Source organism: Panulirus ornatus, chromosome 46 (assembly GCF_036320965.1).
Source record: "Panulirus ornatus isolate Po-2019 chromosome 46, ASM3632096v1, whole genome shotgun sequence".
NCBI classification, from domain to species: Eukaryota; Metazoa; Arthropoda; class Malacostraca; order Decapoda; family Palinuridae; genus Panulirus; species Panulirus ornatus.
In genome coordinates, this window is record NC_092269.1 from 29814734 (window position 1) to 29830842 (window position 16109).

At 44.7% G+C, this 16109-nt stretch overlaps 1 protein-coding gene across 1 annotated transcript in view; it reads right to left on the reverse strand.

Annotated features, from left to right (window-relative positions):
• The window catches only part of GABA-B-R2 (gamma-aminobutyric acid type B receptor subunit 2), a 351207-nt gene that overhangs the window by 191961 nt on the left and 143137 nt on the right, over window positions 1-16109 (reverse strand). The window contains 1 exon segment of the mRNA XM_071688897.1: window positions 130-267. Within this exon segment, the coding sequence (XP_071544998.1) occupies window positions 130-267 (138 nt within the window).

A 16109-nucleotide genomic window follows, 5' to 3' on the forward strand; every position in this document is an offset into this window, starting at 1 on the left:
ACACTCGACATTATCATCCTCAAAGCCTTAGACTTACTAGCATTTAATACTACTCTCGTAGCCCTTACATATGACCATTCCAGACCTTAAGACTAGCCTTGTGGCCCCCTGCAAGAGCCTTGGCCTTACCTGGACGATGTGCCAGTGCTTGGCAGCCTTGGCTATAGGGTTGGTGACGTGGGTGCAGGCTGCTCCGAAGAGCATCACCTTCCTGGGTTCCTCGTCCATCATGTCGAAGAAGGACTTAGTGCCCACCGCTGTGTCACACTGTAGGGGAGAGAGAGAGAGGCACATGGTTAGTGGTTTGTGGCGTGGTTAGTGGTTAGTGGTGTGGTGAGGACTTAGTGCCCACCGCTGTGTCACACTGTAGGGGAGAGAGAGAGAGGCACATGGTTAGTGGTTTGTGACGTGGTTTGTGGTTAGTGGCGTGGTTAGTGGCGTGGTAAGGACTTAGTGCCCACCGCTGTGTCACACTGTAGGGGAGAGAGAGGGGCGCGTGGTTAGTGGTTTGTGGCGTGGTTAGTGGTTAGTGGCGTGGTAAGGACTTAGTGCCCACCACTGTGTCACACTGTAGGGGAGAGAGAGAGAGGCACGTGGTTAGTGGTTTGTGACATGGTTTGTGGTTAGTGGCGTGGTTAGTGGCGTGGTAAGGACTTAGTGCCCACCGCTGTGTCACACTGTAGGGGAGAGAGAGAGAGGCACATGGTTAGTGGTTTGTGGCGTGGTTAGTGGTTAGTGGCGTGGTAAGAACTTAGTGCCCACCGCTGTGTCACACTGTAGGGGAGAGAGAGAGAGGCGCGTGGTTAGTGGTTTGTGGCGTGGTTAGTGGTTAGTGGCATGGGGAGGACTTGGTGATTGTATCACACTATAGGGGAGAGAGGGGCACGTGGTTAGTGGTTTGTGGCTTGGTTAGTGGCGTTTCTAGTGGTTTGTGACTTGGTTAGTGGTTTATGACCTGGTCATTAGTTTTTTAAGTGGTTTGTGGAGTGGTTGATAGTCTTAGGCTGACTGGTTAGTGGCATGTAATGTGGTTAGTGGTCTTTGGCTGGCTGCTAAGTGGTTCGTTAGTGGTTATGAGGTGGCTGTATTTAGTGGTTTGTTATTGACCTTCGCCAGGCTGAGTAATGGCTTGTTAATGATCTTAGGGTCGTTAATGGATTGTTAGTCCGTTTGTCGATTGTTAGAGGTCACTGTGGGATAAACTGAACTTTGCTTTTCGTTCTGTTGGTTGACTAATATATCAGCAGTTATTTTTGGGTTAGTTAGTGGATGGTTAGAGGTCAGTGGCTCAAAGTATATTTCTTTGAGATGAGAAGTGGCGTTCGCTACTGTCTTGTACCGCAAGAGAGAAAGAATCAAAGAAAGAAAAAACAAAGAAAGGACGAACTAAAGAAAGAAAAAGAAAGAAAGAAAGGAAGAAAAAGTATCAAAAAGCAAGAGAAGAGAGAGAGAAAGGTAAGGTGTGTATGTATGTGTGTGTGAGAGAGAGAGAGAGAGAGAGAGAGAGAGAGAGAGAGAGAGAGAGAGAGAGAGAGAGAGAGAGAGAGAGAGAGAGAGAGAGAGAGAGGTCCTATGATGTGATGGGGTTGTAGAGGCTGGAGCCAGCCAGCCAGCCAGCCAAGCGTCGACAATGGATGGTTGTGTCAGAATCAGGAAATGACAACGAAAAATTTTACATGATTAAAGGTTACTGGAGCACCGGAGGGTTATGAGGCTCCATTAGGGCTCCATTAACTGGTCTAGGGCTCCACTGGTTGGCCCAAGGCTCAAACAGTCGGATTAAGGCTCCAGCAGTTGGATCAGGGTTTTAGCAGTTGAATCAGGGCTCAAACAGCTGGTCCAAGGCTCCAGCAGTTGGATTAGGGCTCCACTGGTTGATCCATGGCTCCAACAGTTGAATCAGGGCTCAAACAGCTGGTCCAAGCCTCCAAAAGTTGGATTAGAGTCCCATTTGATACATTGCCAATCGTGGACATAAACCAATAAAAGGTCCATTGTGTCCTTCATCTCATCATCCATAGCAAAGAAAAGTGAGAATTTTTGGGCCAAAATCCTCCCGTTATCCTGTCCATCTCACGAATTCGAGAGGAGAAAAAAGGAGAGAGAATTTCAAACTCCTTTTCTAGGGGAGACTTTAATCCTTACACATCAACTCCCACCACTACTGGGTCGTCTAGTGAGGTCGTAAAGCGGGTCTCAGCCTCGGGTGACAGTGGTGCTGAGATGAGAGGGAGCAGAGAGACCACAAACTGCTACCCATGTCATGTAAGAATTTCCCTTTTCTTTTTTTCCCTCTGCCCTTTCACAATCTCCAGCTGCTGGGTGGTAGGATCTTCCCTATGTTGCCCAGGACGACCGTTGGCGACCTGACGTGTCTGGTAGGCTGCCGCCCCTGACGACTATACGACCCTTGAGCACGACGGTGCGACCCTTGAACACGACGGTACGACCCTTGAAAACGACGTTACAATCACAAGAGTACGATCCTTGGGAATGATGGAGCACGAAGGTGTGGCCCTTGAACGCGTCGGTACGACCCCTTGAACACGATGGCGTACGATAGAGCGCCCAAGGGTCGTACTTACATAAAGACTATAAGGGTTACCACAAGGGTAAAGGGTGTTAAACAGACATATCTATGAATAAACACTGAAATGCTTCCTGAAATGTTCTCAGTGGCTGGTGTGGCGCTGTCCTAGTTTCTTGGGTCTCCGGAGAATATAGTGACAAATGATGGAGGATTTAATGATGGTGCTGATGTGTTCTCTCCAGCTTAGTTTATCGTCCGGAGTGACACTGAGAAGCTTATGGACTGAACAACCTGGAGGGGACTGGGGTCCAGTGACGCAGTAGGGGGTAGGACAGGGTTGGAGGCTTGGTGTATTGAATAATGTGGAAGGAGCTGGGGACCTATTGAGACAGTAGTGGGTGGGACAGGAGTGGAAGCTTGGTGGACTGAACAACCTGGAGGGGACTGGGGCCTAGTAGGAGTGTAGGTGGCTGCACTGCATTGAACAACCAAGAGGAGGGTGGGTGAGACATGACTGGAACAACTATGGTCTTGGTCTGGTTGACAGTGATGTGGTTGGTCGTCGACCAGTCCTGGAGAGGTGTGTGTGGTCATGATGGCTCTGGCTGAAGACGAGGGTAGTGGTGGGGTCGTCCTCTTACTTCCATCGAGCTGGTCCATCCTTTGCGTTACTGTTTATGAGGATGAGGGAGGCACAAGGGTCCAATCTTTGTGCCCTGTTGGACGCCAGAGTTGATGGACTGGACGTGGCCTCTCGGAAGCACACAGTCTATCATCTCTCAGGAGATCCTCAAGCAAAGGCATGAGAATTCTGCACTGCCTCATCTTGATGCCATTATGAATAACCCTCTCGACTGGGTCAAAAGCTTTGAAGAAGTCAGTGAAGATGTTTACTTTCCAATGAGCAAAGTCTCGGAAGTTGGACGAGGACAGTGTTTATAAAACATGGCGAACGTTTAGAGAGTGTGCTGGGTGACGTATGCTGGCAGTGGGTCCTTCCAGTGAAGATTGTGGGTCTGTTATGAAGTCTTACTTGAGGGAGAGAGGCTTGGCTTGCTCAAGGTAGAATTCCTTGCGCAAGTCAACCAGTGTGGCAGAGCGGTGTATATTGAGGCTGTGGTGCGACCTGGATGTTTGGGCTGGACGATGTGCTGGTAGGGAGGTGGGAGGGAACTGGTCGTACATAAGCTGAGCTGCTGATTGCCTTGACGCAGGGGAAGGAGAGGGGGGAAGTCTGGCGGTCCAGAGTAGTCAGGTCCTTCAGTTTCTTACACCATTGGCTGAAGATGGAGTGTCTCAGGTGAGTGTGTGTGTGTGTGTGTGTGTGTGTGTGTGTGTGTGTGTGTGTGTGTGTGTGTGTGTGTGTGTGTGTGTGTGTTCCCATCCGGCTTGCTAGCATTATATCTATCTAAAAAAAGAAATATTTGCACAACATTGCTATCTACTATTTTGTTTTCCTTTAGAATCACTCCCCCATCTTGGCCTGAGGTGTTCTGTGCCTCCTTGAGACACTGTCACTTGTTTTCTGCAGTCACCCCTTCGATTTGTGGGCAACCGCTCCTCGAGGCTCGAACCAAGGCACTCAGAGGACGGCAGAAGAAGTGTCACTGCTCCAAAGATTCGAACCGAGGTACTTATGGTACGTTAGGGGAGAGGAGGAGGATGGAAGGAGAGACCTTCTGGCATTTGGAAATTCTACGAAGCTGGACTTTCGTGGTTCACACATTCAAGACATCGCAGATATTTCGTGTCCACTGAAATGGTACAAATCAGCAGTTTTCGTGAGTAATTACGTCTGGGTTCGTGAACATTTTCCACCAGTTCGTGATCATTTACAGCAAGACTCGTGATCATTTACATGAGGATTCGTGGGCATTTATGGCAAGGTATGTGAAAATCTAAGGTAAGGTTCGTTCTTATTTACATCAGAATTCGTGGGAATTTACAGTAGGATTTATGAATATTTACAGTAGGATCTTTGAATATTTACAGTAGGATTCGTGAACATTTACATGAGGGTCCTGTGGACATTTACGAATGGCTTTCGAATCATTTACAGTATAATTCCTGGGTTTAACATTCGTGGGATGATATGATAATCTCTACTGTGTCTTTTTTATCCCAGTATGATGTCTGTATTTCAGGTTTAACCCATGAACCAATCCTTAGGTTTCAGTAAAGTGTGAAATAAACTATTCCAAGCTTAAGTAAGCTGGGGTATGAACCAACCTAGGCTTCAGGAAGCTAGGGTATAAACCAACCCAAGCTTGAGTAAGCTGGGGTGTGAACCAACACAGGTTTGAGTAAGCTGGGGTGTGAACCAACACAGGTTTGAGTAAGCTGGGGGAAAAACCAATCAAGGCTTAAGTAAAGCTGGGAGATATAAGCTGAGCCAGGCTTAAATAAAGCTGGGAGATCAGTTGAGCTAGGCTTAGATAAAGCTTGGAGATAAGCAAACCCAGGCATAAATCAAGCTGAGAGATAAGCTGAGCCAGGCTTAAATAAAGCTGAGAAATAAGCTGAGCCAGGCTTAAGTAAAGCTGGGAGATAAGCAAACCCAGGCATAGATAAAACTAAGAGACAAGCTGAGCCAGGCTTAAATAAAGCTGAGATATAAGCTAAACCAGGCTTAGATAAAGCTGGGAGATTAGCTGAGCCAGGCTTAGATAAAGCTGGGAGATAAGCTAAACCAGGCTTAGATAAAGCTGGGAGATTAGCTGAGCCAGGCTTAGATAAAGCTGGGAGATAAGCTAAACCAGGCTTAGATAAAGCTGGGAGATTAGCTGAGCCAGGCTTATATAAAGCTGGGAGATAAGCTGAGCCAGGCTTATATAAAGCTGATATAAGCTGAGCCAGGCTAAGATAAAGCTGGGAGATAAGCTGAGCCAGGCTTAGATAAAGCTGGGAGATAAGCTAAACCAGGCTTAGATAAAGCTGGGAGATTAGCTGAGCCAGGCTTAGATAAAGCTGGGAGATAAGCTGAGCCAGGCTTATATAAAGCTGATATAAGCTGAGCCAGGCTAAGATAAAGCTGGGAGATAAGCTGAGCCAGGCTTATATAAAGCTGATATAAGCTGAGCCAGGCTAAGATAAAGCTGGGAGATAAGCTGAGCCAGGCTTATATAAAGCTGATATAAGCTGAGCCAGGATTGGGTGAAACAGAGTTATGCATGACAAAGACTTCCATGTATATTTTACATTCATATCTTCATAAATATGCATAAAAATAAGGATTAATTCATATCTATATACATAAACTTTACCCTGCTCTAAACCCGAGGAAATTGAATCAAATAAACTTTGCCTTTAGCGACGTTTAGGATCTCAGAATGTATATGAATATATATTGGACATTATAAGGAGTAAAGGATTTTATATTAGGGCGATATTGGATGCTCTGAGGGACCTTGACCAGATTTGTATAGACTGGTCTGTATACTGGCAGGACATTATACAGAGATGGAATTATATAAGGAACAGACATGAAAAGATATTTCATATATATATATATATATATATATATATATATATATATATATATATATATATATATATATATATATATATATATATATATATATATATATATATATATATATATATATATATATATATATATATATATATATATATATATATATATATATATATATATGTATACTTATATATATATATATATATATATATATATATATATATATATATATATATTTTTATTTATATTATACTTTGCCGCTGTCTCCCGCGTTTGCGAGGTAGCGCAAGGAAACAGACGAAAGAAATGGCCCCCCCCCCCCATACACATGTATATACATACGTCCACACACGCAGCTTTCCATGGCTTACCCCAGACGCTTCACATGCCTTGATTCAATCCACTGACAGCACGTCAACCCCGGTATACCACATCGCTCCAATTCACTCTATTCCTTGCCCTCCTTTCACCCTCCTGCATGTTCAGGCCCCGATCACACAAAATCTTTTTCACTCCATCTTTCCACCTCCAATTTGGTCTCCCTCTTCTCCTTGTTCCCTCCACCTCCGACACATATATCCTCTTGGTCAATCTTTCCTCACTCATCCTCTCCATGTGCCCAAACCACTTCAAAACACCCTCTTCTGCTCTCTCAACCACGCACTTTTTATTTCCACACATCTCTCTTACCCTTACGTTACTCACTCGATCAAACCACCTCACACCACACATTGTCCTCAAACATCTCATTTCCAGCACATCCATCCTCCTGCGCACAACTCTATCCATAGCCCACGCCTCGCAACCATACAACATTGTTGGAACCACTATTCCTTCAAACATACCCATTTTTGCTTTCCGAGATAATGTTCTCGACTTCCACACATTCTTCAAGGCCCCCAGAATTTTCGTCCCCTCCCCCACCCTATGATCCACTTCCGCTTCCATGGTTCCATCCGCTGCCAGATCCACTCCCAGATATCTAAAACACTTCACTTCCTCCAGTTTTTCTCCATTCAAACTCACCTCCCAATTGACTTGACCCTTAACCCTACTGTACCTAATAACCTTGCTCTTATTCACATTTACTCTTAACTTTCTTCTTCCACACACTTTACCAAACTCAGTCACCAGCTTCTGCAGTTTCTCACATGAATCAGCCACCAGCGCTGTATCATCAGCGAACAACAACTGACTCACTTCCCAAGCTCTCTCATCCCCAACAGACTTCATACTTGCCCCTCTTTCCAGACTCTTGCATTTACCTCCCTAACAACCCCATCCATAAACAAATTAAACAACCATGGAGACATCACACACCCCTGCCGCAAACCTACATTCACTGAGAACCAATCACTTTCCTCTCTTCCTACACGTACACATGCCTTACATCCTCGATAAAAACTTTTCACTGCTTCTAACAACTTTCCTCCCACACCATATTTTCTTAATACCTTCCACAGAGCATCTCTATCAACTCTATCATATGCCTTCTCCAGATCCATAAATGCTACATACAAATCCATTTGCTTTTCTAAGTATTTCTCACATACATTCTTCAAAGCAAACACCTGATCCACACATCCTCTACCACTTCTGAAACCACACTGCTCTTCCCCAATCTGATGCTCTGTACATGCCTTCACCCTCTCAATCAATACCCTCCCCATATAATTTACCAGGAATACTCAACAAACTTATACCTCTGTAGTTTGAGCACTCACTCTTATCCCCTTTGCCTTTGTACAATGGCACTATGCACGCATTCCGCCAATCCTCAGGCACCTCACCATGAGTCATACATATATATATATATATATATATATATATATATATATATATATATATATATATATATATATATATATATATATATATATATATATATATATATATATATATATATATATATGTGTGTGTGTGTGTGTGTGTGTGTGAGTGTGTGTGTGTGTGTGTGTGTGTGTATACACACAAGAATAAAGATATGGTATTTACATAGAAGGTTAAGAGTCGGGGCAAAGCAAGTGTAAAACTCTCTCCCCGTAACACACACACACACACACACACACACACACACACACACACACACACACACACACACACACACACACACACACAAACACACACACACACACATCCATCCTGTCCCCAGAAGGTAGGGGAGGGGAGGGGGAGGAGGAGGAGGGAACAAAGGTTGGGAGTGGGGGGTTGGGGGAGGGGGACTTTTTCTGGCTCTTAAACTATCATCTCACCACAATCTGTTTCCGATACTTTTGAGTCGGTCCGTCCTTCTTTTTTTTTCCCCTCCCCTCTCCCCAGATCTGTCAGGGAAGGTGGTGAAATATATTACCTTACGCAACCGGGAGAAATTCCTCCACCAGGCTGTTTCACACCACTGGAGGAGGGGGGGGGGAGCCACTGGGAGGCAGGGGGAGAATAGATGACATAGACGAAGGATGGATGTGAAGGGAGAGAGAGAGAGAGAGAGAGAGAGAGAGAGAGAGAGAGAGAGAGAGAGAGAGAGAGAGAGAGAGAGAGAGAGAGAGAGAGAGAGAGAAGCCTATGCCACCTGTACCAACACACCCACACACACACACATACACACACATATGTATATATGTATATATATATATATATATATATATATATATATATATATATATATATATATATATATATATATATATATATATATATATATATATATATATATATATATATATATTTTTTTTTTTTTTTTTTTTTTTTTATACTTTGTCGCTGTCTCCCGCGTTTGCGAGGTAGCGCAAGGAAACAGACGAAAGAAATGGCCCAACCCCCCCCCCCCCATACACATGTACATACACACGTCCACACACGCAAATATACATACCTACACAGCTTTCCATGGTTTACCCCAGACGCTTCACATGCATACATACATACATACATACATACATACATACATATATAGATAGATAGATAAGTGGATAGATAGATAGACAGATAGCTAGATAGATAAATAAGACGATCACTAAATACCTGGTCTTATCTGAAGGCAAAAGGTGGTCGTCGTATGTACACATAGGCAGAGACCAGCTGAAGGATCGCCTCACGCACCTAAGCCTCATCGAGGCCAAGACTCAAACATAACAAGAGGCAACACACATGAATCAAGGACAGGCAGGAGAGGAGTCTCACAATCCTGGAGGAAGTGATAAACCCACTTCTTTGAAAAGGGCCAGGTCGGAGTTCCAAAGCTTAGCGGTGTAGGGAAAGAAATAGAGATCATAAAGGTCCACTACCCCTTGTCATGCCAACGTCTACACACAGTTATATCATGTGACGTAGTGGCTTGCTGAGTATAACGTGGCTCAGCTAATGGCTGGGCACACAAGCAGCCAGCCATGTTCTTGAAGGCAGAAAGCCATAGATGATTGTAGAGAGACGCACTAGCTAGAGAGGAAGATAGATATGAGAGAACAGACTTGAAAGAGATTCTTAAAAGAGGGTCGTTCTAATGATTGGACCCCAGAAGATTTCAAGACATCAAGGACCACAATGTAGGACTCAACAAAGTGCCTCAGTGGGGATGGCCAGAAATTAAATGGCCAGAGGATGACACCTTAGGAACGCCACACTGTGAGACTCAGGGTAGGTAAAGAAGCGAGAGCTGGGGAGTTTAGATGTACAAACTTTGGAGACTGTTGAAGTCAGGGAAATAAGACGAAAATAAGGATTAAAACCGTCACTCCTTTTATGGAGGGGTAGGCTTTACCAACCTATGTCTACAAGACGGGGAAAAGGTTTTCGACCTTAGCCAGCAGCGAGGTAGACGAGCAAGCTCAGGTGCAAGGTTCTGAAACTCAGTTCTGCACAACACGAGGAGACACGTCGTCTGGTCCATACTATCGGCTTATAGCTAGAGGAGAAAAATATTCTTTACTTTTTAGAGACGGTACGAAAAGAGATTATAAGGAAGGTGTAAGGAAAGGTAAAAGTGTTTCATGGAGTGAGGGAAAGGCAGAGTCATCCAAGTTGGATGTTTATATAAATAGAAAGCTGAGGAGAGTTTATTGTGTCAGTAGGAGGGACAGTTGATACCATAGCGGGAGGGGAAACCAAAAAGAATGAACCAAAGCTGGAGAATAAGTTGCTAGAGAATGACATTTACCCAGAGCCCAAGAGGAAAGGCTGTCACACTTCCGTTGGATGAAAGTGAGCGTCGAATCACGAACAACATGTTTGCAAAACTTTCAGTCAAAGATGAAAGTTGACTGTGATTTCAAGGAGGAGAGTTTTCCCAGGTCCGACATGTTACAAACCCTTGCCTTATTGGCTTGGGAACAGGAATGGAAAGTCGGTGAATTAAGTGAAGAAAGAGAGAAAAAAAAGAGTCTTGGAGATTGAGGTGGACATATGCCTTCCTTCCCTCAACAGCAACATCTGCTGAAAACTCAGTAGAGACAGAAGCATCGTCCGAGGACAACTCGTCAGCAATCTTCGCAGAGTCAAAAAAAAAAAAAAAGAATTGTGGCAAGTTGGTTCAGTCATGGCTATATCAGGGTGGCAATACTGACGTTATACAGGTGGCAATTCTACTGCTCAATTTTACCTCAATTTTTGTCTCCCTTCTGCAATCACCCATCCACCTACTCTCTCCTTCTATCCCTCTCTTACTTCAACTCCTCTCCTCTATTCCCCTCCTCAGTCCCTTTTCTCCATGACTTCCTGGTGCAAACAAGGAAGCTCCCTCCTTTCCTCCCTCGCTTACCTAAAGTTCCCTCCTCCCCTACCCAGTCCCTTCCCTCCATCACTCCCTCCATCACCCTAGCTTCCTGGTGCAAACAAGCCAGCTCCCTGCAGCCTCCACCTCCCTCACACTCCATTATCATGCAAATGGTAAATCACTTTCATTAATGCCATGATGGAGTCGGTACTTCACTGTGCGCCGGGAGCACATAAATGATAATTCTCTGGACATACATATTCAAGAGTGTGTGTTTGTGTATATATGTGTGTACGCTTCGGTGTGTGCTTGTGTATATATGTATGTACGCTTCGGTGTGTGTTTGTGTATATATGTGTGTATGCTTCGGTGTGTGTTTGTGTATATATGTGTGTACGCTTCGGTGTGTGTTTGTGTATATATGTGTGTATGCTTCTGTGTGTGTTTGTGTATATATGTGTGTATGCTTCGGTGTGTGTTTGTGTATATATGTGTGTACGCTTCGGTGTGTGTTTGTGTATATATGTGTGTACGCTTCGGTGTGTGTTTGTGTATATATGTGTGTACGCTTCGGTGTGTGTTTGTGTATATATGTGTGTACGCTTCGGTGCGTCTGTGTGTGTGTGTGTGTGTGTGTGTGTGTGTGTGTGTGTGTGTAGACGTCTGCATGTTTGTATGTTTTGTGCGTGCTGATGTATATTTTCTTTTTTTCTCATTTTTTTCGTAATTAGGTAACTGTAATTACTTGCTTTTTACTCTACATAGAGAGAGAGAGAGAGAGAGAGAGAGAGAGAGAGAGAGAGAGAGAGAGAGAGAGAGAGAGAGGGAGAGAGAGAGAGAGAGAGAGAGAGAGAGAGAGAGAGAGAGAGAGAGAGAGAAACTACTGTATTCCTGCTGGCTCTACCTCTGTCCAGGCGTGCTTGAGTGTGTTGAGTGTGTATGATTTTGTGTACTTGTGTGTTGGTGCTATTCTTGATCATGAATATACATATATATATATATATATATATATATATATATATATATATATATATATATATATATATATATATATATATATATATATATATATATATATCCCTGGGATAGGGGAGAAAGAATACTTCCCACGTATTCCCTGCGTGTCGTAGAAGGCGACTAAAAGGGAAAGGAGCGGGGGGCTGGAAATCCTCCCCTCTCATTCTCTTTTTTTTTTTTCAAAAGGAAGGAACAGAGAAGGGGGCCGGGTGAGGATGTTTCCTCAGAGGCCCAGTCCTCTGTTCTTAACGCTACCTCGCTGAGGCGGGAAATGGGGAATGGTATGAAAGAAGAATATATATATATATATATATATATATATATATATATATATATATATATATATATATATATATATATATATATATATATATATATATATATATATATATATATATATATATATATATATATATTTATATATATATATATATATATATATATATATATATATATATATATATATATATATATATATATATATATATATATATATATATATATATATATATATATATATATATATATCTTAGCCTGAGCCAGATACTCTTTTTATCGACCAGCCCTTAGAGGTGGATGAACAGCTGGGATGAATATGGACCGACTGCCGGTACCAGGATTCGAACCTATACACTCGACTCTGGTGGGCCCGTGAATGCGTCACTGTCAGGAGAGCTAACCCGCTACGCCAGTGAAGTCATTTACGTAAAATGATACAGAAATGTTGAACTAGCATTTCACGACACAAATTCTACCCATGTTTGAGTATTCTGCTCGAGTCTAGCCACGGTATTAAACAGAAGCACACAGACCTGACAGATAGGGCCAGGAGGAGGACGATGGAGAAGGTAGGAGGTCATCCATCTATCCACTGTGGAGGAGAGAGAAGTAGTGGGTGACTTGATCATGACTTTCAAGTTTCTCAACCAGTGTGACAACGTCGACGGGGGAAAGATGAATGCAAAGACGAGGCAACCAGAGATCCTCACTTGATAATCTGAGCAAAGGACTTGTGAGACAAGACGTGAGGAGGGAGACTTGCATAATGCAACACTATTGGATGACTGGGATGACCTGAATCATGAAATCGTGATTACTGACAGTTTTTAGAAGACGTAAATGTTTCTGTGGCCAGAGGGACAATTCAAGAGATGTTGAGGGGATGGGATTTGGCCCCACGAATGTAAACGAACCACCACTTCAACCTCCTCGTACAGCACAATTGGTCATGATTGATCCACAAACAACACATCAACGACTGTATACATCTCCCTCAACCTCTGCCGAGACACTGAATCCTCCTCCAACTCCCTCTTAATGATATAAACCTTGAGGGGTTGGGGGTGGAAGGAAGAATGGTAAGTGTTAGGGTGGGGTGAAGGTGAAAGTAAGAGGGGCGGGTGTTTGGGGAAGGAGTTGGGGGAGGGTTGGAGTAGATACATTACTTCCTGTACTACGTCGTCAGCTCTTGTCTCAGATATGAGGGCGCTTCTGAGCGCTTAACGCCTGCCTTGCACCATCTGGCGAGTCCCACCTGGGTGAGAGAGGGAGGAAGGGGAGGAGGAGAGGCGCCCTTGCTTGGCACACGAGAGAGAGAGAAAGAGAGAGAGAGAGTAATGGAGGACAGACATTACACACTGAGTGATTTATCTTCGGCCATCACAACGCCCTTATAAAGGTAAACAGATACAGTGTGGCGCGGGCCGGTGATGCCCTTAACCCTACATAGATAAACCACGACCTTCCTCGCCACAAACACATTCATTAACATGCTAATACTGACGGCATCGCACATCATATACGTCACTTAACCCCCCTCCCAGCACGACGGTACGACCCTGCAGCACGACGGAACGACCCTGCAGCACGGCGGTACGACCCTGAAGTACGACGGCACGACCCCTGAAGTACAACGGTACGGCGACCTGGACCACGGCGGTACGACCCTTGAGCACGAAGGTACGACCCCCTTGAGCACAAACGTACGACCCTGGAGCACAAACGTACGACCCTGGAGCACAAACGTACGACCCTGGAGCAGGAAGATACGACCTTGAAGCACGATGGTACGACCCTAAAGTACGATGGTACGGCCTCCTGAGCACAGTGGTATGGTCTCTGATCACGACGGTACGACCCTGGATCAAAATGGTGCGGTCCATGAGCACGACGGTACGGTCACTGTGTACGACGGTACGGCTCTTAAACAAAGTGGTACGGCCTTGATATGGTCTGGTCGGCCTTTGATTAAAGGCCATGCCATTATGCCCAATAGTCGTACCATCGTGCTCAAGGGTCGTCCCCTTGTGCTCAAGGGTCGAACCGCCCGCCGTGCTGCAGGGGTCGGACCCTCGCGCTTCAAGGATTGTACCGTCGTGCACAAGGGGCTGCACCGTTGTACTCCAAGGGTCTGTATTCCTCTCTATACAATAACAGACCCAACCTTATGCTAATGGGGACTTATTGGGACACTGATAAAGAGGGATATCTGGAACAGCTCTGACCAGTCCCATTAACTAAGAGGTGGGGACTGATGACTGTGGCCTCCCCCTTGATTTCCCAGGAGTAATATTGATAAATAGGTGTGCTGGAGTGATTTGGCGATGCCCGTGTGTATACAGAATATAGATGGCGCTTTTTTGTGTATCACTCCCTGGTCATCGAAGGAAGGAGTGGTAGCCATTATATGACGGTCCCTGGGAGAGAGAGAGAGAGAGAGAGAGAGAGAGAGAGAGAGAGAGAGAGAGAGAGAGAGAGAGAGAGAGAGAGAGAGAGAGTCATCTTTTACGTTTTCTATTTGATAGGTGGGTAGGTGAGGTAGGTAAGCTGGTTGGTTGGTTGGTTGGAAGGTATATAGGTAGGTTGGTTGGTTGATTCGTTCATTGGTTGGTAGGTAGATAGGTAGGTAGGTATTCAGGCACACAGGCAGGCAGGCTGGTAGGTAAGTAGGTAGGTAGGTAGGTAGGTAGGTAAGTAAGTAAGTAGGTAAGGTAAGTAGGTGAAGCTGGTAGGTCGGTAGGTGAAGTTGGTCGGTCAGTGGGTGAAGCTGGTCGGTCAGTAGGTAAGTAGGTAGGTAGGTAGGTAGGTATTGATCTTGTGTTGGTCGGTCAGCAGGTGAAGCTGGTCAGTCAGCAGGTGAAGCTGGTCGGTCAGTAGGTAGGTAGGTAGGTAGGTAGGTAGGTAGGTAGGTATTGATCTTGTGTTGGTCGTTCAGTAGGTAGGTAGGTAGGTAGGTAGGTAGGTAGGTAGGTAGGTAGGTAGGTATTGATCTTGTGTTGGTACCAGCTGACTCTCAGCGACCAGACTTCATCATCACCTTTATTGTCCTCAGGCACCGTGGGAGAGGCCGGGGAGAGTGGGTGAGAGGAGGAAAGGAGAGGAGGGAGGGACAGAAAGGAAGGGGAGATGAGGAAGTGAGGATAAGGAGAGAGAGAGAGAGAGAGAGAGAGAGAGAGAGAGAGAGAGAGAGAGAGAGAGAGAGAGAGAGAGAGAGAGAGAGAGAGAGAGAGAGGTGTTGGGCAAAGCCTCTCTCACATGTGAGCCTCCCTCGCCATTAACGACAGGATATTGTTTCTTTTTCAAGGTTTGGGGGTCACGTAGGAGGACAAGGAGAGCCAAGTGGTGCTGGTAGGTAAGCTGGATAACCTAAAAGCCACTGGCAGGCGTTGTGTGATTGGTCAACCTTATCACAATTGACTGTTTAACAACAGGTGCCAGGGCAGAGGACGTGGGTGATGGGGTAGACGATGCCCTGTGATGATGCTGACGATGATACAGTGTTCTCTGTGTCGTTTAGATACACACATATACAAAAGCAGAGGCTGGAGAGGATTCTGAATGCATATAACCAGCTTGGAAGTCGATTCAGTAACTAAATCTACATTTCAAGTGTCCCTCATACATAGGATATTCCTTTATCAGTAATGGGTTGTCTTTCATAAATGGCTGTAAATGATCGGTTCCCAGGAGGGAGTTTGAGCTCATAAATCTGCTGGAGTAATTGTACCTTTGACCTGGTATGTTTACGAGAAGATGGCCAACACCAGACATGATCTAGCTACTGAGTGTTGTGGCCGGGTTGTCCTTGAATCTACTTGAGAAATCTAGTAAAAAAGCAGCGCGTGTGGATCAGGCATAATAATATCCCTAAGTCTTTAATGCTCAGTCATATAAGTACAAAATTATGCAAATACACACACACACACATTCAGAGATAAAGACAGTTGAAGTAGAAGAAAGTTATGATATGATTTGCATATCTGAACCTTTAGTGTTAAAAGATTTCTTTGTATGAACTATTGAACAGTGATAAAGTAAACAGAAGAGGTGGCACTGTCTTGCTCTTCGTTAAAGTCAAGCATAATTCCAAGCTGGAAAAT